Source organism: Hakea prostrata, chromosome 1 (genome assembly GCF_041222555.1).
Source record: "Hakea prostrata isolate BN-2017 chromosome 1, UWA_Hpros_2, whole genome shotgun sequence".
Lineage (NCBI taxonomy): Eukaryota > Viridiplantae > Streptophyta > Magnoliopsida > Proteales > Proteaceae > Hakea > Hakea prostrata.
Window position 1 is genome coordinate 7,958,618 of NC_142600.1, and position 22,805 is coordinate 7,981,422.

Genomic DNA, 22,805 nt, shown 5'->3' on the forward strand with positions numbered 1-22,805 from the left:
TTAACAAGAGAAGGAGAGAGGGAGAGAGAGGCATGACCCAGGCAAAAGAAACAGTTGATGACATAATTGAGAAGCAGAGGGAAGCTAGCTTCTATCCTATCTGAATTTGCAGTGGACTCGTTAGTTATAAGAGAGAATCAGTCTTTCTTTTTCTCCTGTTCGGTAAAGAAGAGAGAATCAGTCAATATTACTACACATCATTAGTAATAGTAATATCTTTACAAAAAAAAAAAAAAAAAAAGTAGTAATAGTAATATTATGGAGAGTCAGTCTTTCTTTTTTCATTTTCGGTAAACAAGAGAGAATCAGTCAATATTACTACACATACATTAGTAGTAATAATAATATTACGGAGAAGCAGTCTTCTTTTTTTCTTCTTCTTTAGAATTACGGTGAGAAGCCATTTTTTATATATATATATATATATATATATATATATATATATATATATATATATATATATATATATATATATATATACGAATCCGGATCATCACCCTGATGTCTGTGCTCCCCGATGGGTTAACCACCACAAATTCGGTGGGACCCACCAGTAAAAAATAAAAAAAATAAAAAAAAACCCTCCCATCACCCAACTCTTGGGTCCCCTTGTATTTATGGTGATAAAGCGGTCGGGGAGCACAAAGTGCTACCCCAGTGGTAGCTGATTTGGACTCTATATATACTACGTCTAAATGCCAAATATATTTGTTAATTGGGTTCGTTTGTGGAGCATTACTTAAACATCCATACATACAAGATAAATAATTTAGTACATATAAGGTAAATAATGTAGCCAATATTTGCTTTCTCTCATTTACCTATTTCTTATACATAATCTTTTGATTTGATCATTCTTTATATATTTATAATTTTATATCAAATATGGAATCACAGGGATGGCACTTGTACCTTAATCCAGGAGGTAAGATGAAGCGTATAAGATGAAACCACATAAAGAATGTTTATCTTCTTGTGGAGGTTTTTATTGAATGGACTTTCATGGCCTAAGATAATTAAATACCATTAGTTAGCTAGCTGCAATCAATATATATGTTAGGTATTGAGGGGTTATCAAAATATCATCCTTTTCTAAATGAATGGCTAATGGTAGGTTCATTATTACTATATGTTTTCTATTTGGAGGAGGCATTGGGACTTGTATTTAAAGTAATTTTTCTTATAATAGTCACCCATCCATATGTTAGAGCCTTAGAGACTCAGTTAAAAAAAAATTAAAGCTAGCTCTAATTTTTGTGTCATCTTTCTACCAAAAGAATAAATGTTTTTTTTTATGTCTCTTCATCGTGACCATGGGACCATAGGCCATGCACATGTATTTGAAGCGGATCGAGCCGGATTGTTTCACCATATATACAGATCGAGGGGGCCTGGCTAGGACAGTAGGACTCCTCCTTCCTCCGTGGCAATTGGGCCTGCATCATTTGGGACCTTGGATCGATCCTATTTCTTTGCTAGCTGCTGTAAGGGACTCATCAGATGGTAGTAGCTGAAACGTACTCTCCATGACCATGTAGGTCTCGTTTTTGAGAAGAATTTCCAGATACAAAATGTATTGTATTGTATTGTATTTTAAAGACTTGTCTTCCCTTTGATCTCATCTCTGAACGTCGATCAAGAGGCAGTGCCATGCGCGCATTATCGACCAAATTAGGACTTTGTCTGTGTCCATTTCTAGCTTCATCGAAACTATATCTCTAAATAAAATTTCACTAGCGTACGTTGACCCGAAAGAAAAAAAGAAGTTATTAACCACATAACATTACCTTATATGATGTCATGATTTTGTTGTATAAATTTACTAGCATTACTTCCATCCAATTATGTCTATTCCCTCTGCCATGCAAGCAGGGATTCTGGGCTGCCTGATGAATATCCCACCTTGCTTCTAGATCTTCCAAAGACTGAACCGGCCGGAGAGATTCCTCAGCATCTTAGCTTTCAATTGTATGAATTAATATTTACAATATTCTTAAACCAGTTCCAGGTGCTGCTGATCTGCTGCTATGCCGCCAATTATAATCAAGAGTCTTGATGCATGGGAATGCATGCATGAAGGCCTTCAGGCCAACAATTAATTAAATCTCAACGAATCTGCACCACCCATACTTTTACTTAATTCAGACACTTTAAAATTAACTATCCCACACTTTCAACACTAGTGCATATATGCCCCCCCCCCCCGTTCAGCATCTTTCTGCCTGCACCAGCAGCTTGATTCTAATTTCTAAATCATCTCCTATATATCTAGAGTAGTGGTGGTAGCTAGCTTTGATATATGACAATTTATAAGGATAATAGATTTGCAGAATGGTTAATTAATGCATGGTTTGCACAGCACTGAAGCAATCTCTCCTGTTGATCAAGTCAAGTCTATGAAGACTATCTTGTCCTATACTCCTATATATGCTTCAACAGGTCAATAATTAATATTATTGAGGTTGTCACCTTCCACAGTGACACACCATCTACAAATTAAAGGAACCCCCACCAACTTCAGAGCGCATATATATACACAGCACCTTAGCCTTCAGGGGGTGGTTGAATGGGTAAATTACAAACAAACCTGCTTCATTCGAACTAGCTAGCAATGCATTCAAGGTTTGACTAAACGCCAATCCACATCATCGGGAAAAACGAACCCAATCATAAGAAGACCACAATCCACAATAGAGTAGAGTTACAGTTACCCTGGCCTGCTTGTCGGTCCGATTTGGTTTTATACAGAATTAATTAATTTACATAGCTGATAGCAGCAGCTTTCTTTCTGACGATGATAAGTTTAACTATAAAATATAATATAATTTTGTTTGCTTTGCAAATTGCAACGGTCAACTCTTGGACAACACACTTTTTGTGTTCTTGCAAGTCCATGGCTGGCTGACCAACACACATCAACGTCTGGACAACTTTCCTGGTGAATGCGCCGGTGAAGAAGACAACGACGATGAAGCACTCCTCGAAGCTCCGGTTCCCTTGTAAAGATCCGCCAAGTAATTTCTCAGATCATCGGGGGTGAATCTGACAATTGATTCCGTATCGTTTTCGTTTCTCAGGAGCGAGGGCCGATACTTCCAATATAATTCCCGGTACGCCGGCACGAGATTCTTGGCAATGGACGCCTTCATCTCTTCCCTGAGCTTGCTGCTCGTCACCACACACGACGACTGAGATCTTAATGTTTGCTCCAACGCCAAGTTGAACTCCCTGAAACACTTCTTTGCCTCCTCTAAGCGCATCGTCGCCGCCGCCGCCGCCTCAGATTCCGGTAACGCTGATAACACCTTATTCCATACAATCCGCTCGAAGTTCGCCGCGTACTCTTTCGCCGTCGCGTTCTGCTTCAATATCCAATTGTCTCCCAGAAGAAGCCTCAGATTGGAGGTTAGGCTCTTCCGCACAATGTAATCGAGATTATTGGCGAGGAACAGATACGGCAAGCCCGAGTCTGTGTATAGCTTTGCCTTTCCGTCGAGCTTGCAGAGGAGCACCAGTATGATCCATGCCATCCTAGTAGCGATCCCCGACAATGGGTTGTCATCAGGGTTAGGGTTTTCGAAGTAAGACTCCGGTAGAGACGAATTCTCCGGCAATGGGCAGTTGGCCATAATATCAGAGAGGATTCCACTGTAATCGGACAGTAAACAGAGGAAATTCATCACGTATCGAGTGAGGGGATGAAGACCACCGCCGGAAATTGGGGTTTTTGATGAGTCCTTTTGTATGGCGGACTCGAATTCCGATAGCATTGAACGAACAGTGTCGCCTAGCTTCGTGAGTGAATTCATAGCTTGAGAGCGGACCTCTGAAGTTGACTCGAATGAGAAGATGGAATCGATGTCCGGGCAGAGTTCGGAGATGGAATCATAGAGGTCCAGCATTCTGAACATCTTCTCCGGTGTTTTATGGCACTTGGCCACTATTTCGGGAAACCGGAAGAGCTGGATTGCTCCTTCTTTGGTGATATCGGAGAAACAGGACTCGCGGATGAAGTCGGAGGTGGAGAAGACGTGATCACAGACTATTCTTTCGCCGACGAAGAGCGATTTCACTGCAATCTTGACGGCGTTGCGCCAGTTCTTGATTTTGTTGTCCAGGACCTCCCAGTCCATCTTATGGATCTGCGAAGTGGTGAAACTCTCGAATCCGAGCTTATAAAGAGCCTCATCGACGATTGACTTTCTGATGATCTTGTAGATGTTGACACATTCTCTCGCGTAGCCGAAGGAGGTCATGCATTCGGCGATGGAGCTGAGGTCGGACATGGCGAGGGTAGAGAACTTCTCGACCTCGGAGATGGACTCTCCGGCGAGTTGGATCTCGTCCTCTGGACCGGCTTCTTCGTATTCAAAATCGGAGATGCTGGAACGAGTAGAGACCGATTCAGGATCCAAGTGGTCACGATTGGAGATGAGTATCTGGTAGAATTCTTTCTCGAGACGCTTCATGGCAATCTGCATGAGGGTCTGGGCTTGGACGAGGTTTTGAGAGGAGGAGGAAGATTTAGGTGAAGCAGCAGCATAGAAATGCATGGCTTGCTGCAGTAGCTTGACAGATTTGACGAATTCCATGGCTTCGAGACGGCTTTCCTGGAAGAGAGAGGTGACTTTGGTGAAGGTAGAGGAGTTGGGGTCCCATTTGGTGATGATGGATTTGGCTTTTACCATGTACTCTTCGATCATTGATTCAGACAAGTTAAGAAGAACAGCAGGAGTGGAAGAAGGCCTGCTTCTCATAGGATGTGATAGAGAGGTAGTAAATGAAGAAGATTCTTTGGAGGAGGAGGAGGATGGAGTGTAGAAGACGGTTCTCAAGCCTTTGAACGGCATGCTTCAGTACTCTCACTGATCTGACCACTGATGCTCCTAATTTCTGAGTTCTAGTTGAGCACAGAGAAGATGCTCGACAATGGGTTCTTGGGTTTTGAGGATGAGAAGAGTCGAAGCAATGTGCAACGCCTTAAATAGAGAAATGATACGAAGGATTCATACACACACTGAGAGAGAAAAGCAAGAGGGAGGGAGGTTGACTCTGCTTTTTGCTACGCGGCCCAATCCCTGTTATCATTAATTTCGATGAGGACTCGTTCTTAATAAAGAGGTCAACAAAATTTAATGGAAAGGGGAAGGAAATTGGATTCAGATTCTCTAATTTCCTACAATTAATCATTCATATTAAAAACTATATCTAATGAATTCTTAATATTTTTCCAAATCTCCAAATTCTTGGCTTTTTTTTTTTGTTGTTCATTTTTTTCTTTCTTTCTGTCTTCTTTCTTTCTTTTCAAAAAGATAATCACACTTATTCAGGATTCCTCTAGTTTGTATAGGTTCTATGACCTAAACTCTTTTTTAATATAATTGTTGTTATTTTATTTTGACATAAAAAAAAAATCCCATTTAAAAGGGGAAGAAGATCCACGGTGAGCTCTCTGTGCTCTCTGGAGTCCATTTTAAAGCCACATGCCATAAACGTAATGGTTAATTATATGAAAATTACAGTATTGAAAATCATAGTGGAAATCATAGAGGATGTGAACAGTGAACCTAACAAAAGGCATATTAAATTAGAAAATGCCGAGTGTTACACACTTGAAAATGACTTCTCTATAACCTAAGGATTGAAAATCAACTTAGACTCGTGAGAAGTGATCCATCAAACAAGCAAGTAACTGACAACCACAATTAAATCCCTTCCAATATGCTTCATCCAGCATTATAGGAATCGCTCCGTACATCTAAATTCAAACATTTAAACACAAACACGGTACAATAAAGAACTAATCAAACATTAAGTTAAGTTTTTTCATGGTGGATCGAGAGTCTTATTTAAGTTAGGTTTTCTATTTTTTCCTTTGGGTTGTTTATTCCCGTCTTTTTTTCTTTTTCTTTTTATTTTTTTTGAAGAATCGATATAATTTTTTTTAAAACTGGTAAACAATCCAAGTGGGGAAGTATTTTACTGCCGTCCCACCATAGTTTGAGCCCAAATCTTATCCTCCTAAGTGCCTATACATTTTTGTTTCTACCCTCACAAAGATGTTAGTCCCTCATTGCTCGACTTGACGCCACCAAGCTTGATACAGTGTGGGCCTCACACTCTTGTGAGAGTGAGATCATGAATGTATGCGATAATTGGGAGTAAAGCATCCAAATTCCTGTAGCTCCCCACCCCCCTCCTCCCAAACACCCAGTCTAGCTTTGCCCTATGGCTACGGTCCTTGTGACTAATTTGAAGATTAAAAAAAAAAATTAATTATTTATATAGCCATTGGATCATTGGTCAACTCTCGCCTCCCCCCTCCCCACCACGCCCTATTTCTTTAATTTATTTGTAAATTGTAAATAAAAATGTTGACTTATTTGACTTATTTTTTATTTTTTATTTTTGATAATAAACCTATTTAACTTCATTCATATTCTAATTGCAACGCCTAGAATGGCGGCTAGTCTTTTCTTTCTCTTGAAGCTTTTTTTTCTTTCTTACCAGAGAAAATTTCACCATTTGAAATGTTAAAAGGAATCATTCTATACAAAAGTCACAAGAACTGTCAAACAAAACCCTCAAGGTAGATACAAGGATCATGATTCTTCATATCATATTTCAAATATGTTGTCATTATTTTTAATTAATTATTAAAAATTAAATATATAACACGAATACGTGGTTGATGTTTTCTAGCTGTGTTAATTAAGCATTACTATTGTCCCATTTATAAGATGACTAAAAAATTCACACAGTTGAAATCAATGTCCTTCTATTAGCTTATTGTATTTTCTCATGGATGGAAAAAGACTAATCATTTATGGTTCCACACGTGAATCTAAGATCTTAAGACAATGTCTCAACTCTTAATATGAATTGATGCTAACATCCATGGTGAAATTCTTGAATTACACACCATTGTCAAAAATTCAAATTCCCTTGGGACCTCATCTGTATAAGCTCTCTTGGAACCTAGTTGAGCTTAATTGGAGATAATGACTGCCAACATTCTTTAAGCAAGATTTAACTTAAAATTTTGGATCTTAGTTGTACATATAAACTAAGTTCTTTTTTTTTTTTTTTTTTTTTTTGGTTGCCAACCCCGGTTCCAAGGCTTTGCCCAGACTAATCCGGTGTTCGACCCGGGTCGCACACCTGGCTGTGGTGGGTGAGTCTCCCAGCGGAAATTTTTTGCATCCACAAGGTTTCGATACCGGAACCTTGCTTAAGCGGACCAAGTTGCTTACCACTTGGACCAACCCCCGTTGGTTAAGTTCTAGATGTTCGATTTAATTATCTGAGAAATCAGACAAGCAATACTATAACTAACTAATTTTCTAACCATATATATTCCATAATAAGAAGTTGTTTAAGTTGTGTCATATATAATTTTACAGTTAGAATTTTCTTTAAATCATATGTCATCACCTACGATTAAATAATGGTTTTCTTAAGAGTAGAACTGAAAACTTTTCTCCTTATACCAGTTGTTACAATTATCAATTCAAATGATACAAAAAAGATAAGTTTACCAACTTGCTAAGAGAAAATTAGAAAGAAAGAAAAAAAAAACCAATGGAAAGGTGGCGGGAAGAAAGTTTTGCTATATTCTAGATATAAAAGTCTTTTTTTTTTTTTTTTTTTTTTTTCTTTTCTTTTCTAAATAGACATCGAAGTCAAATTCAAGTTATTCTAATACATGCATCTTTAAGAATTGATAATAGAATGATGTCAAGACCAATGGTGTAGGGTTGGCAAGACAAACACCTTATATGAGTTCTTCTTCTTGGAACCTAATTTGTATAACTTTTTTTTCTCCTAAAAATGTATTTACACTTTCTTGATGATTAATAGTTGAGATTGCCTCATTTGAGTTCTAGATGGATTCAATTATAGTCCAAACATGGAAATTCAAAGTCTAAGTTACAAGTCATTTTCTCATAAGTGCTTGGAAGTAGAGCTACATAATAAGAATTGAAAGTGATTGCATACATAGTTAGGTCCATAGTTGATGTAAGATTGGATTAAAATGATGATGTCCACTCAGAGAGGTAGGGAAATTAAATAATTACTGAGTTTTCATCAGTGATGTAAGCTATAATAGGAAGTTTATATAGATGTCACATTTGATTACATAGAAGCCATATAGAGAGGCCAAGTGATCTTAGAATTGGATTGTGCTTCAGTGCTGTGTGGTGTGCGCACTATACTTTGCCTACGGTATTGCGAGCATTTTAGTTATATCAAATATTTAAGAAATGAGTTTTTCTCCTTTAATTTTTAGTCTTGGTACAGTCAAGAAGAGGGAATCAGACCGAGTACGTGTTAAAAACCAGCCTAATACGATGATTATGTATGGCAAGAATCCCAACTCTATACATTGATGTCTAAACAACTCCCAAAAATCTACACAGTTCAAAATGAATACGTCTTTTGATTAATTTATTGTGTTTCCATCGAAGAAGAGCTTCTCATTAGTTGCTCTAGTGATAACATCAACACCTCTTAGTGGTATGGGTTCAACTCTTGTTAAGGCATATGTAATATCCTCATCTCTTTTATATAATTTAGAAAGCACCTCTGTACAACAAAGGAAAATTATAAGTAAGGTTTTAAAGGAAAATGTTATTGAACCAAAAAAGAAAATGTTATGGACAAGTCGCCCAACCACCTGTTCAAATCAGTTAACCCATTGTCTGACAGCTAAACCATTGCAACCCGATGATCAATCAGAAAAGGGCAATTTAAGCTGCACGATGGGAAGGAAAGATCCAAATGACGTGAATGAAACACTTCAATAGATGGGACAATACCTATGGTACATGGATTGCATTAATCGAGTTGTCTAAATACCTTAAAGAAAGTGCCTATAGTACGTTTCAACTCTAACAAAGTTTGTGATTACAACAATCTTCCAAGTGTTCGTGCTGATTACTCAACAAGATCCAAAAGCAGATCTCTAATCGAGCCAGTTCGATTGACCGAGTGTTAATTCAATTGATTCAACCTCAAAAGAAATTTCAATAGTAACACAAAATATAATTTGGTCATGTTGATCTTATGTTCAAAAATAAAAGTGCATGCAATGACCGTTCAATCATTGAAGAATCAAAAAATATTTCGCATCTAGAAAAATGTTGAACCATGCCCTCTAGTCCACAAAAGAATCATAAAAGGCTTAAATAGAAAAATTAAAACTTCGTTGTCAGATAGATACAAGGATCATATTTTTCTTTCCTTATTCCAAATAATTTGTTATTTTTAATTTATTCACTACAAGTTAAATAAATTGCATGATTGGTGTTCTCTAGAATGTGTCTATTAGCATCACAATGGTCCCAACTCTATACAATGATACCTAATAAACTCAAAAGTCCACACAATTGAAAATAAATACTGTCTCTTCATTAATTTATTGTGTTTTCATAGATAAAAAAGACTTATGATTTGTGGTTCCGTAAGTGAATCCCAAAATCATAGGACTAATGTCTGAATTTCAAAGTAATATTCTAATGAAAAGAAGTATTATTTGATCATAAAAAATTTCACATATTAATCCATTGCATGTTAACCCACTTGTATTTTTTGCTAATCGAATGAACTAAGCAATTGACCTTTTCTTGATTAAGCTAGTAAATTAACTCTTACGTCACACATTCAAGACTTAAGCTGAAATAACTCTTGATCATAATTACTAAGAAATGGCAGTGGTTAGCTTTTAAAGATTAATAATAGAATGATGTCAAGATTGATGATGAAAACCCTTGATATACACCTCAATATCTCATTCTCATGTATATATAAAAGTTCAAGAGTTCAAATTACGTCAGGTCATAATAAATATATACTTCCTTAAAACCTGGTCGAGATTAGTTGGGGAGGATTATTGCCAAGTTTTTAGGCGGAATTTAAGTTAAAATTATTGAGCTAAGTGTTGATAGTTGCATATATGAGCAATTTGGTTGACTTATAGTTCAAGATGATCGATTTAATTATCATTCATAATAATAAGGTAAGTTGTATCCTATATGACTTGAAAGCCTTACATTTATTTCAATCATATGTTGTGGCCAAAAATTAAACAATGACCTTCCAAGAGTTTCAAAACTATAAGTTACAAAATAATTTGGACTCCAACAAATATATATAAATGAAAAGATTGGTTTAAGACATGACGAATGATTTAGAAAATTCATATAATGCAACACTGCGGACTTTAACATCAATTTTCTAATTGAATGCGTCTTGAGTAGAAGACTGAAACTTTTCTTTTTATGCCAGTTGTCACAATTATTAGTTCAAATAAATACAATACTCAAAAGAAACCAAATACATTACAAGCATGATAAAAAGCTGTGCACAATTTATATAAATTCATCTTTTCTTTTCTTCTTATAGAAATATGTAAAATCTTTCTTGAAGAATAATCAAGATTACGGAGGGATTGTCTAATTCTAGAGGATCCATTTAATTGTTTTCTAAGCATGAAAATTCAAAGTCAAGTACAAGTCATTTTCTCATGTGTGTTTGGTCTGATAATTAGAATTGAAAGTGATTCCATAGTTAGGTCTACAGTTGAGGTCAGATTAGATTAAATTGATGATATCCACGCAAAGACACTTTGATTTGATTGTTCAAATTGGCTTTATACTTTTTTCCGCAGAAAAAAAAAATGTTCTAGACGCCCATCTTTTCAGACGTTGCTTGGGTCATGTGCAATAAATGCGCAGGACCATCAAACCATTCACTTTGGGTGGTGGGATCGAAATCTCAAACGAAATTTCGGGTCTTACGAACGAAATTTCGGCTTGATGATCCTGCGCATTAAATGCGTAGGATTCAAGCTTTTTCGCATCTTTTCACTCATGATCAAGTTTTGACTTGGATGATTTTTAGAATTCTTTAAACTTGAATCAATAAAATTACATCGCAGAAGTAAGATTTCCAGAAAGATGTACCTCCATAGAAGCCCTGAGAGCCAGGGAAATGAAAAATGGAGGGGAGGGGGTTTGTGTCCAAAGTCAATTTTAGTCTAACATGAATTTGTTAAGAAAAAAAGAGTGCATTTGTCCCATTGGGAAAATCTCCAATCATAGAAAACTAATAAATTCTATAGAGAAAGAAAATTAATACCAAAGTCAAATAATTTTTTCAAATATATTAAATAAAGAAAATCATGAGTCTAGATGCTATAAGCTTGGCAGCGAGAAACCCGTCCCATCTGTTTGCCTAGCGTCAATCTCATACGGTCACGATCATATCCTAAATGTTAGGCCTTTATCCCCTGTTTAGTTAGACAAATTTAACTCACAATGTAAACTATTATGGGAAAAAAATCGTCTGTTGTATGCAATTTTGCATTCTTTATACCAAATAAAAGGTTGAGATTAAAAGTTTAATTTTAAATTTAAATAGTCTAAAAATAATAACAAGGTACATTTCTAAAAAAATAATAATAATATTAACAAGAAAAAATTTGTTACATTAATTATGCAAAGGCCTATTATAATAAGTTTAGAGTCATATGGAATCTAAAATAATGTTATTTACTGAATTCTAAGTTGAAATTATTAGGAAGAAGCAAATTATAAGTTGAAACTTTTATTTGATATTTCAATCGGTTTTCTGGAAAGATGATTTTCAATACTTTTGAGGGGGGGGTGGAAAAGAAAACAAAAGGTCTTCTAGTATGACTCGACATGTGGATTAATCAATTTATCCCCATTTAATTATTTAGAAACCCAAGTATGACCCAATCATGAATTGACAACTGACCGATTACACAAATTTTCTAGAAGTTGGTTGGAAACCGATAGCAAAGACCAAGCAATTGACTCCAATCCAAAATTTAAAAATAAAATAAAACCTTGTATTTGCAGGTGGCGTCTTTAATCACAATAAATGAAGAACACGGAAAAGAATGAGGGTGGTCCAATAGACAGATATTTGATATTTATAGAATTAATGAGGATATTATAACACAATAGGACCGCATAGCGCAGTGGATTAGCGCGTTTGACTTCGGATCAAAAGGTCGTGGGTTCGACTCCCACTGTGGTCGATGTTTTTTCTTTTTCACTTCTTTTTTTCTTTTTCGGGTTTCCACAAGTTCTTTTTCTCCTCTTCTTCTTTTTTTCTTTTTCGGTTTTCACATAGCCTTCAAAATCAACTATGGTTGCTACTTTTTTTTTTTTTTTCAAGTACACCGATTGAAATCCCAAAAAAGGGAAAAACAAAAAAGGTGATCAACCAGCCCTTTAAATCTCAGCCTTAGGCAGCTTAGTATTGTGCAACATTAAAACACGACCCTAGATATCGACCCTGCTTTAGTCTTGGGATTTCCAACCAATCACACACACTAGTAACAGTATGTGTCGTGTTGGATGACCTCGACTAGTATGACCGGAGTTCAACTCGACTAGTATCACCAGAGTTCTTTCAACGAGGGAAAACTTGGGGAATAAACATTTCTTTCAGCAAACACTATATATGGACCCATTTCCAGAGAAATTTGGGTAGACCAAGCCAGTTTTGGGTGATTTTATGCTCTCAACTACGCTTTTAATAATTTTAGAGTCCATCTTCATCATTTTTCACAATTTTAGAGCTAGTCATAGTCATTTTCCGTGTGGTGTTGTGTAGATTTTGCCACAAAACATGTGTATCGTATATTCTAGCCAAGCCCAAATTGCCACACAAAAAAAAAAAAATCTCACATCAGTTTGTGCATGTTCTTGCATGAATCTTGCCTTCAAACACATGCTTCGGTTGTTTGAGCCCAAACACAAATTGCATAGGAGATCCATGTGCATCAGAGAAACGGTAGGGCAATAGAATGTAAAACATGAACCATATCCAACAAATGAAAATAATATATTTTGAACATGACAATCTAGATATTTGCACCTAAATTTCCTTTCTTTTCTTCTACTTCCCCCCCCCCCCCCCCACCCAAAAAAAATTTACACTGTTTCCAAACACATCAGCTTTCCCAATTCAAGTTGTAAGTTGTAATCAGCACATATATAGACTGGGATTGTAATCACTGTGACAATCAGCTACTGACTAAAGGACCAGAGGCTCAACAAAAAGATGCTCAAAGGACGCAGAATTGAAAGCTGAAACCCATTACCCATTTCAGCTCAGACATTAGGCCACAGCACTACAGCTTAAGTTTCTGCCACTAGACACTATGGAAACTTGCCAAACAAACCAAACTCATCAGCCATTAAACTTGACCTAGAAAGTGCACATACTGGTCCCATGCTCCGCTCCAAGCGGTACTCTAATTTTATCCACCCTTCCTAACCAGTAACCACCAGACTACCAGAGAACCCCTTTCATCATCTTGAAGACGCAAAACGCAATATTATACTTTTTAAAGTACCCACACAACCATCGTCTTCCAGCAGAGGTTCAATAACGACTCCAACCTGCCAAGGGATACAACTCATACAAGACAACCCCGCCAGTGACATCAAAAAACCCTACAATTTGTCCTGAGTTGGTTCAGTGATGGCAAATCTCGTATGCCCGGCAAATCCAATCCTAACCGTGCATCTTCATCATCGTTACTCAACCCTGGGCTCGCAAAAGTCACATGAGAAGACTTGAGGCAACCTGGCAACTTGGCTGATACAAACCCATTTTGCAAAGCACTTGATCGGGTTGGAATCACAAACGAAAAAAAAAACTCTATATTCCTAACCTAACCTCTTCATGGAAAATTCATCATAAGAAAGTACATCGCAAGTAGAATTTTATCAAATCCTTCCTCATAAACGAGATATCTTAATATTCGCACAACAAAAAAAGACTTGATCCTCGGGGTTTATAGGAACATCTGAATAACGAAATGCAAAACAAAACAACATAACAATAGGATAAATTCTTGCAAAGTTGTATCCCCAAACTGAAAATTTAAAGCAAGTAGCAAAACTTTCCTCTCTAAATTGCCCCTACACTACACCTTGATGGCATACTTTCTCAATGGAAAGTACCTCTCCTTCTTCTCTTCCCGAGGAGTTTTCAGGGATAACTGCATGTAAACAAGTAGACATCAAAACAATGCATTTCACTGATAAAGATACACACGACCAAAGCATGCACAACCAGAACTTGAAAATCAAATGATAATAAAATATGGGTTAAAATTACGGCCAAAGCAAAACAATAGAAGGAACCCAACTGATCTCATTGGTCGAGTGGGAATTTTCCAATTTTGTGAAACTGTAAAATCAAGTTAAAATTTCAGACTGAAATTTGACCAGTAAAATTGCTACCGGAATACAACGTCATATTTAAGTCTTCGCTCTGTAATGACAAGGTCCTTTAAGAGAGGGTGAACAACTTCATCTCTCTTGCATACATAAAAGGAGAAAAACAAAAAATGCCGAAATACGGATTCACCTCCATGCCCACTAAGTTGCAAGAGAGACACAAAAAGTTATTGGAACAGGTCTATGAAGAAAGAACAGAATTCAATCAAATGAAAAAAATATTTTTTTTACAATAACATGTAAGATTATTAGATGGAATCCACCTTAACACATCTCACCTAGGAGAAGACACACGATAACCTGCTCTACATTGTATGTATACCAGATCCTATGAAATACTAAATCATAAGAATGAACACTAGATACCAAAGACAGTCATGCATGTAGTTGTCAAGGTGATAGATGGCCGTGAAAACCAAGGCAACGCCAGGCCGCATGAGACTAAGCGCCTAGGTGGACGCTTTGACAACCATGGTCATGCAATACCTAAAACAAGGCTAAAAGCCATAATAGCCAACAGAAAACCATTCCCAGCAGAGATTAATATTATAATAGCCATATTTTCTCCCATTAAACAGCAATGACATATGCAAGCAAAGAACTTGCCTCAAAATGGCTTTAATGGACCCAAAACAAGAGGAAAAAACTTGCTGCTGGATGGCTGCAGTTGGGGGCTTCAATACTTCGAACAAGGTTGCAGCAAAAATTTTCATGGTAAAGAATGACAGCATCACTCACTCCCTAAGCAACTTTAAATAAAACCTCCTCAAAAAGACAAAATAGGAACATCACCAACTAATTTGGCCATATGCTGAATCAGCTAGCAATATTTGTATCAAAATGCACCAGGTGGAAGAACTGCGGATTCAAGTGAAATAATATCTTACGCAATGGAACCGTTTATAACACCCTCGAACTAAAAATTTAACGAGTTAAATTACTAATAAAATCTCTATCACATGTATATAGCCAGCCAAATTTCACTCTTTTCTGTGTAATGACAAGGTCCTTTAAGAGAGGGTGAATGTCATCTCTCTTACGCTTAACACATCTCACCTAGGACAAGATACACAATAACCTGCTCTAAATTGTGTGAGTTCCAGATCCTATCAAATACTACGATCAGAAGAAATGAACACTAGTAACACAAAACTGCCATGCAATACCCGAAACAAAGCTAAAAAGCCATAGCCAACAGAAAACTATTCCCAGCATAGACCAACATTATAATAGCCATAATTTTTTTCCCATCTAAGTAGTAACAACATATGAAACCAAAAACCTTTGTCCCAAAATGGCTTTAATGGACCGAAAACAAATAACAACAAAAATTTTGCTGCTGACCGGCTGCAGTTGGGGGCTTTAATTCTCCGAACAGGATTGCAGCAAATTATTTTCATAGTAAAGAATGACAGCATCGCTCACTCCTAGGCCACTTGAAATCAACTCTAACAAATACCCTCTTCAAAATGACATAACATAGAAACATCTCCAACTTAATTTGGCCATATACCGAAGCAGCTAGCAATATTTGAATCAAAGATTCAAAATGTACCAGCAGAGCTGGGTGTTATTTTTTCTTTTTTTGGGTGGGGTGAGGCGGAGAGAAATGTGGATTCAAGTACAATTATTTGTCACGCAGTAGAACCGTTTAGAACATCCTCTAACCAGAAAACGCTTCCACTGCCAAAACACTCTTCTTATTGAGGTCTATAAATTCCTCCCAAAAAAAATGAAAAAGTCAATCGAAAACTAAACACATCCTTTCATCCAGGAGAACACCAAATGCAAGGGTTGTTTCATCTCAGCGTAATAGATAACTTAAGAGAAATACGATTTGCGAATCATGATTCAAAAACGGCTAGAGATGAAGACACGTTCAACGAGTTTACCTGGTGTTTGGTGAGGCGTCTTCTAATGGCTCTGGTTTTCTTAGGACGAAGATCAAGTGGCAAGAACTTCTTATTCTTGTAAGCTTCTCTCAAAGCAGACTTTTGCTTCTGCGAGATCACTGTCAAAACCTGCGCGATTGACAGCCTGACCACCTTGCTGCATATGAATAGACAAAAAAATTAAAGAAATTTATGAATTGCTCTACCGAAACATAACAACAGCATTAAATGAGAGTGAGAGAGGGAAAAAAGGTGTACATCTTGGATAGTTTGTTAGGTGCACCACCGGTGACCTTGGCGACTCGGAGAAGAGCAAGCTCTGCTTTCAGATCTTTCAACTGGTTCAATAGGTCAGTCTTCGATTTCCCTCTGAGCTCGTGAACCTTAATCCTCGCTGTAAATTTACAGAAAAGAGAAACAAATCAGAACATGAGAAATTAACGTATGGAGAGTTCAAATCCTCTATCAAAAACAAGTTATCAATGGACTTTTCAGATAACATGCGTACCCATGGCTGTGTCGCTTCGCTGCTGCTACTCGCTTCTCACCCGCAGCCCTTTCTTCGTCCTTCGTCTGAAACCCTAAAAATGGAGAGAGATTTACGAAGGCGTCATATCATTTTATTCCTTCTCGCAAAAACCCTAGCTCAGGTTGTTGTGGGTTTTTCACCCAAAAGGCCAAAACGAAAATGAAAAATATAACTCCTGTGGGCTGGACTTTTGATTTGTTGTATAAAACACTTAAGCCCATAATTCAATTTTGGGCTCGATGAATTCAGATTTTGTTTTATAACACTATTTTTCCATAGGATTGACCCATTGAGGACTTTCATTTTTTCCCTTTTTTCCCCTTCTTGTTTTTTGGTTATCAGAGTAGGTCAGTTTTGGGGAATTTTATTTGCGGCAGCAGCTGCCTGCTGCTGCCGACGGCTCAGATCTTGCTATATTAATAAATTCTGATCAAATGGTTGAAAATCAATAGACAGGATTTATTTGTAAATGCTTATTTTTTATTTTTACATTTTACAGGTTTAGAGATTATTAATTTACAAAATGAAACCCTCGTATACCCCCTCCCAAATCTCATATATCCTTCCTTCGTTCTTTTCACTGATGCGGTATCGCCATTGACAGTATAAAGAAAAGCTTCTCACTACTTCCAGCTCTAACAATTTTGTGTTCTTCGAATTTCGATCAATCCATCATGGCTACTGCTCTGTTTCAGTTCCCTGTGATCGCCTGTGGCATTTCTCAAAGGAATGAAGTCTCGATGGTGGGCATCTCCACAACCGCAAATTTATGCTCAGCTTCTAAATTTCAAAAGAAGTGCTTTCAGATCAGGTTTTTTTTCATTTTTTCAATTGAGATTTTATTGTAAAGTTAAGGACCTAAAGACCAGATCGACCGTAGTCTCCGAAGGAGATGGGAACTTCGAATTGGGTTTATCCGCTATAAGTCTCAGAACTACCGATTCAATTGGTGGATCAGGTGATCAAATTCGCCGACGAAGCCCACCATACCGGAATGAAGCTCCGACTTATACGAGCGCCCAACTTGCCGGATCATCGATGACACAAAGCAGGTACTCGACAAGGCCATCGCTCTTGTCTTCAAGTGTCGTGCCCATGGCCTCATCTACACCATCAACCCCGCCGCTGCTTTCAAGAAGATGGGTTCTCAACTTGAAAACTCCATCGGTGACGTCTCCTGGCTCCTCTGTGTTTCCACCTCCGACGACGACCGCGATGATGAGTACATTGGTTACTGCTCACTCTTCCTCCCATCGCAGCCAACAAACCCATTCTCTGAATCATCTGGAACAGATCGCTACCCTCTACGATGGATCCATTGACGACAGATCCGATGCCGCTTCTTTTGTAACTCTCGCCCGCGACAACGATCGTTACGGAAAGCTCATCATCGAAGAAGAAGGCACCGGCGAAATCTGGAGGTGGAGGTGGTGGTGGAACTATGAAGAGGCGGGGCGCACAAAGGGGTTTGGGAATATGGGGATTGGGTCGGTTTCGAGGGATTGATTTTGTAAATTTCAAGACTTTTAAACTTTTAGATAAAATAATAATTATTTATATTTACATACTACTCCTGATTTCTCTTTTACAACCGTTTGATGTAAATTTGATTACGTGGCTCAATCTGAGCCGTCGGCAGCAGCAGGCAGCTGTTGCCGCAAATAAAAATCGCAGTTTTGGTTTCTTAGGTTTCCATTTGGTTCAAAATGTAATGAACTTAAACCAAAGTCAAACCCTTTGTATGATGACAATTAATTTGTAATCTTTTGAACTATAGGCTAAGTGTGCATTAAGTTTGTTAAAGTACTGATAAAAATAAAAATGACCCACTATTTTTAAGAATTGAAAACTATAAATGAACATTTCTACAGAAGCAGTAAAGGGACATTTGTAATTGATTTTTCCCCCCCTTATTTTATGAATATTAGATGAAATTGATTGCAAACACAATGAGCCTATATGTAATTTGTCCTTGAAAGTATTTTTTTTCTTTCTCCTCCTTATCTTCTACTTAACATGCTAAGAAACACAAAGAAGTTTGGTGCATATTGTGATGTTTTCTGACTTCCTTCACATGGCTTCTCATCTAAACAACAGAAAACATGAGAAACTCCAGAACGATTTGGATCAGCCAAGCAATTTGTGGTGGATAAACAATGAGTATGCATTTGGCAACGTTTCTGACTTTCTGTTATGAAATACTAGTTCTTATGCAAAACATTTTTGAATGTTTCTGTGCTAAAAAACTGTTTTTTGGTTGAAAATAGGTGTTTAATAAATCCGTTTTGAGAATAAGTTAGTGTTTGATAAACTTGTTCTAAGGTTTCAATCAGGGCTAATTTATCCCATACATTTTTGTTATTTGGCTAAAATATATTTTTGATGTTATGCAGAAGACGTTCATTAGACCACTTTTTTTAGTGGTCAAATATTAAAGAACACAAGTACAAATCATTTTAACAAACACCTCTAAATGTTCTTTCGTTCCAAAAAACAAAAAAAAAATGTCAAAAACGTTTTCTAAAAATATTACTAGGTCGTAAATGAAAGACAAGAAGTACTCCTTCAAGTCTTTACCAAGCTCCATTGCTTGTCAAGTCCTAATCTAAGTCTTTCATGGTAAGTTTTGTGAGTTCCTACCTGAGGTGTCATTGTAGACTATTATTGATAAGTTTTGTAATTAAGTTCCAACATGAGGTGTTTGCAAACTATTCAATAACCTTCTTCATTCTCCAATTACCAGATCAATTATTTGGCATGGTATCATCATCCTCATCCTTAGTGTTCTAGGTGTGAAGAAATGAACCAGAGCTGGTCACACCAGCTAAATCCACACCCCATGAATTCAAATATCTCTTTGACATTGACGACCAAGAGGGTTTGCGGTTTCATTTCCCAGTGATTCAATTCTACCAAAACTAGCCAGTGATGAGAAGAAGGGACCCAGTGGCAGTCATAAGATAGGCAATAGCAGAAGCTCTCTCGTGTTTTACTATCCATTAGCTGGTAGGCTTAGGAAGTGCATGGCCACAGGCTGGTGGTGGAGTGCACCGGTGAAACTGTCTAGTTCAGCTTGAACAGTTCGGTGATGCATTGCAACCACCGTTTCCTTGCTTTCAGGAGCTCTTATACGAGGTCTATGGATCGACTGGTGTCCTTGGCTCCCCTGTGTTACTGATCCAGGTTACACGTTTGATGTGTGGTGGTTTCATATTCGCTCTTCAACTAAACCATACCATGAGTGATGCAGATGGGTTGGCTCAGTTCATCTCAGCGGTGGGTGAGATAGCATGAGGTGCACATGTAAGAATATTTCTATCCAAGATCGCATAGATCGACTAAAAACACCTTAGTATGATAATGACACAAGATGATGATGAGCATACCTTTCTATGGTTCTATTGGAGACGAAGCGCAGCGGAATATCTTCTTTATGTCTCCCACTAGGAACAAACTTGAGGTGGAAGTTGATTCTATGATCAACTTGATGTTGGATCTTCTCCTCTAGACTCCTCCCTATTCACTGGCTTGATGGTATATCCTTTCTGATTAAACAGACGTGATTGTGATTAGGGTTAGAGGAGGGACCTAGCATCCTTTATATAGGCAAATCCGTTAGATCGTCCATCAAGATCTAACGGTCCCTATTAGCCCACACTAGCCAGTCCATATAAGAGTTCTAGTAACTTCATATTACCCTATCAGACCAATAAGAAACCAATTCAAACTGTAACACAATCAAGGAAGCCCAATCTTAAGTGGAATATTCAATTAATATTCTAACATTCTCCCACTTGGGCTATATTGATTGTGACATAGTCGAGCAAAACAAAAAACATCTCTTTTGTTTTAAGAAAACATTTGAAAGAAAAAAAAAACATGTTGAAAACATTTTGACCTTTAAGTGCACAACTTTATATTGGTCTGAAGATAATCCTAAAACTCAATCCTTTCACATAGAGCTTTAAGTATCGAATCATGGCGGTGTGGATCGCATCTTTTAAATGACACAGGACCATCCATGGTCACAAATACTCTCAACTCTACTGAAATTGGATGCAATATGGTAGTATGGCAACTAATGACACTTTATAGAAATCCTCATGTGTCATTCCATTGTCAGTCCTAATCTCTCACTTTATGATTCCCATGAACCTGACTCAATGTCACGAGAGAATATACTTTATGGTTCCCACGAACCTGTGGCTCAACGCCATGAAAGCATGTACATTATGGTTCGAACCTGTGGCTCAATGCCACAAAAGAAGATTATATGTACATTATGGTTCCCACGAACCTGTGTCATATTTATAACTCGAGTTTTAACTTTATGTGTTACATGACACACTTTAAGGCTAATACATAAATGCCTTAGCTTTTGCTTAAGGTTAACACATACCTTAAGACTTTCATAACATGCAACATGATAATAATGTGACTATCAATATGTCACCAACGAACTTTATTGAATTCAAAAAATGAATTATCAGTGCATAAAATGTCAAGAAACCAATACAGATGGAAAAACAAAAGAATATAGTACACAGTAAAGCAAAATATGAGAATAAACTCCCACTAAACAACCGTATCTAAGGATGCTCCCAAGCCCATAGTTACCACATGTCTATCAAAGACGTCTGGGCAGGGACCCTTAGTTAGGGGATCTATAACCATATTATCTGTACAAATATGCTCTACTGTGGTGTCACATTCTTTAACATTTTCTTTAATAGTCAAATACTTAATTTCCATGTGTTTAGACCTTGTGATACCCTTATTGTTGTTAACAAACAACACAACTGAATTGTTATCACAGTACAACTGGATAGATCTATCCACAATAAAAAAAAATGTCAACTGTCTAATGAGGTTCCTTAACCAAACAACTTTTTCTTTAGTGGTCAAATACTCGACCATCATGTATTTAGACCCTATGATCACACATTTCTTGTTGTTAATAAACAACACAACTGAATTGTGATCATAGTACAACTGGATGGATCTATGCAAAAATGTTAAAATAGAACTGTCAATTATCTCGATGAGATTCTTTATCAAACAATTTGAGTAATCGCCCCATAACATGTAGCAAACTCAACCTTTATGATGAAATAAGTAATTTTACCTTATTTTACACTTTTCACAATATTATCCCTCATGCCATCAAGGAAAACAACTTCAAGTAGACTTCTTATTATTCGGACAATTAGCAAGGTCAAATATATATACCTTAATGCTATAGGTCCTGGAACAAGCTTGTAGATTATCTTATCATCAATTGTCCTCTTCAAGTATCTCAAGATAAGATACTTTCTTCAATTGTTCTCTCTCAGTATCCTTTATAGGACAACTGTAATAAGCTCAGTGTATGTCCCTTGAGAATCAAAACCATTCTCAAGTATGCAATCTAGCATATCTTGAACTTCTTTAAATATAAATTATATATGCCCCTCCGAGAAAGATCCAATAAATAGCATAAACAATCCCTATGGATCTCAATGCCCAAGACAAAGATGCCTTACCAAGGTCTTTTATATCATAATTCTCAAATAACAATTGCTCGGTCTTTATGCAAAGAGGCCAACGTCACTACTAGTGAGCAAAATATTATCAACATAAATAATGAGAAAGATAAAATTTCTCCCACCGACCTTGCCATATATATATATTGATCTACAAGTTTCTCAACAAAATCGAATGAAGTCACAATATTATTAATCTTTAAACACCATAGTTGGAAGCTTACTTAAAACCACAAATTAGACTTCTTGAGTCTACACCAAGATGATTAAAATCATCAACCGCAAAATCCTCGAAGCTAAATGACATGGACTTCTTTATTAAGGTTTTCAATTAGAAAGGCAATCTTCACATCTATTTGGTATAACTCTAAAAGAGTCCTTAGAAGAGATAGGTGAGAAAATTTCACTAGTCTACTTCCTCTTTATGAGTAAACTCTTTAGCTGCCAGTCTGGTTTTAAACCTTACAATCTTTCTTCGTGAATATTTATTAGTCTTATACACCCACTTAAAATAAATGGGTTTAAAGCCTTTGGGCAACTTAACAAGCTTCCCAAACATCATATTGTCTCATCAACT

General features: G+C 37.0%; 1 protein-coding gene, 1 non-coding gene and 1 pseudogene across 2 annotated transcripts; 1 reads left to right on the forward strand and 2 right to left on the reverse strand.

The window, feature by feature from the left end:
• Window positions 1-2,562: 2,562 nt before the first annotated feature.
• Window positions 2,563-5,096, reverse strand: LOC149027145 (exocyst complex component EXO70H1 pseudogene; annotated as a pseudogene).
• A 6,897-nt stretch (window positions 5,097-11,993) lies between these two features.
• On the forward strand, window positions 11,994-12,067 carry TRNAR-UCG (transfer RNA arginine (anticodon UCG)). Its single transcript has one exon. It is a non-coding gene; the product is annotated as a tRNA-Arg (tRNA).
• Window positions 12,068-13,777: 1,710 nt separating this feature from the next.
• LOC149027147 (large ribosomal subunit protein uL29-like) lies at window positions 13,778-16,796 on the reverse strand. The gene is made up of 4 exons (XM_089159695.1): window positions 16,686-16,796; window positions 16,436-16,571; window positions 16,178-16,334; window positions 13,778-14,044 (listed from the first exon to the last, which is right to left on the reverse strand). Exons 1-4 carry the CDS (start codon window positions 16,687-16,689, stop codon window positions 13,970-13,972), a joined length of 372 nt encoding a protein of 123 aa, XP_089015821.1. The 5' UTR covers window positions 16,690-16,796; the 3' UTR covers window positions 13,778-13,969.
• Window positions 16,797-22,805: the final 6,009 nt, after the last annotated feature.

What these genes read in the sequence shown, in the direction of transcription:
- LOC149027147 (XM_089159695.1), bottom strand. An exon ending in CCTAACAAACTATCCAAGAT is followed by an intron (nt 16,335 to 16,435) that starts GTACACCTTTTT and finishes ATTCATATGCAG; the next exon opens with CAAGGTGGTCAGGCTGTCAA. An exon ending in GACGCCTCACCAAACACCAG is followed by an intron (nt 14,045 to 16,177) that starts GTAAACTCGTTG and finishes GTTTACATGCAG; the next exon opens with TTATCCCTGAAAACTCCTCG.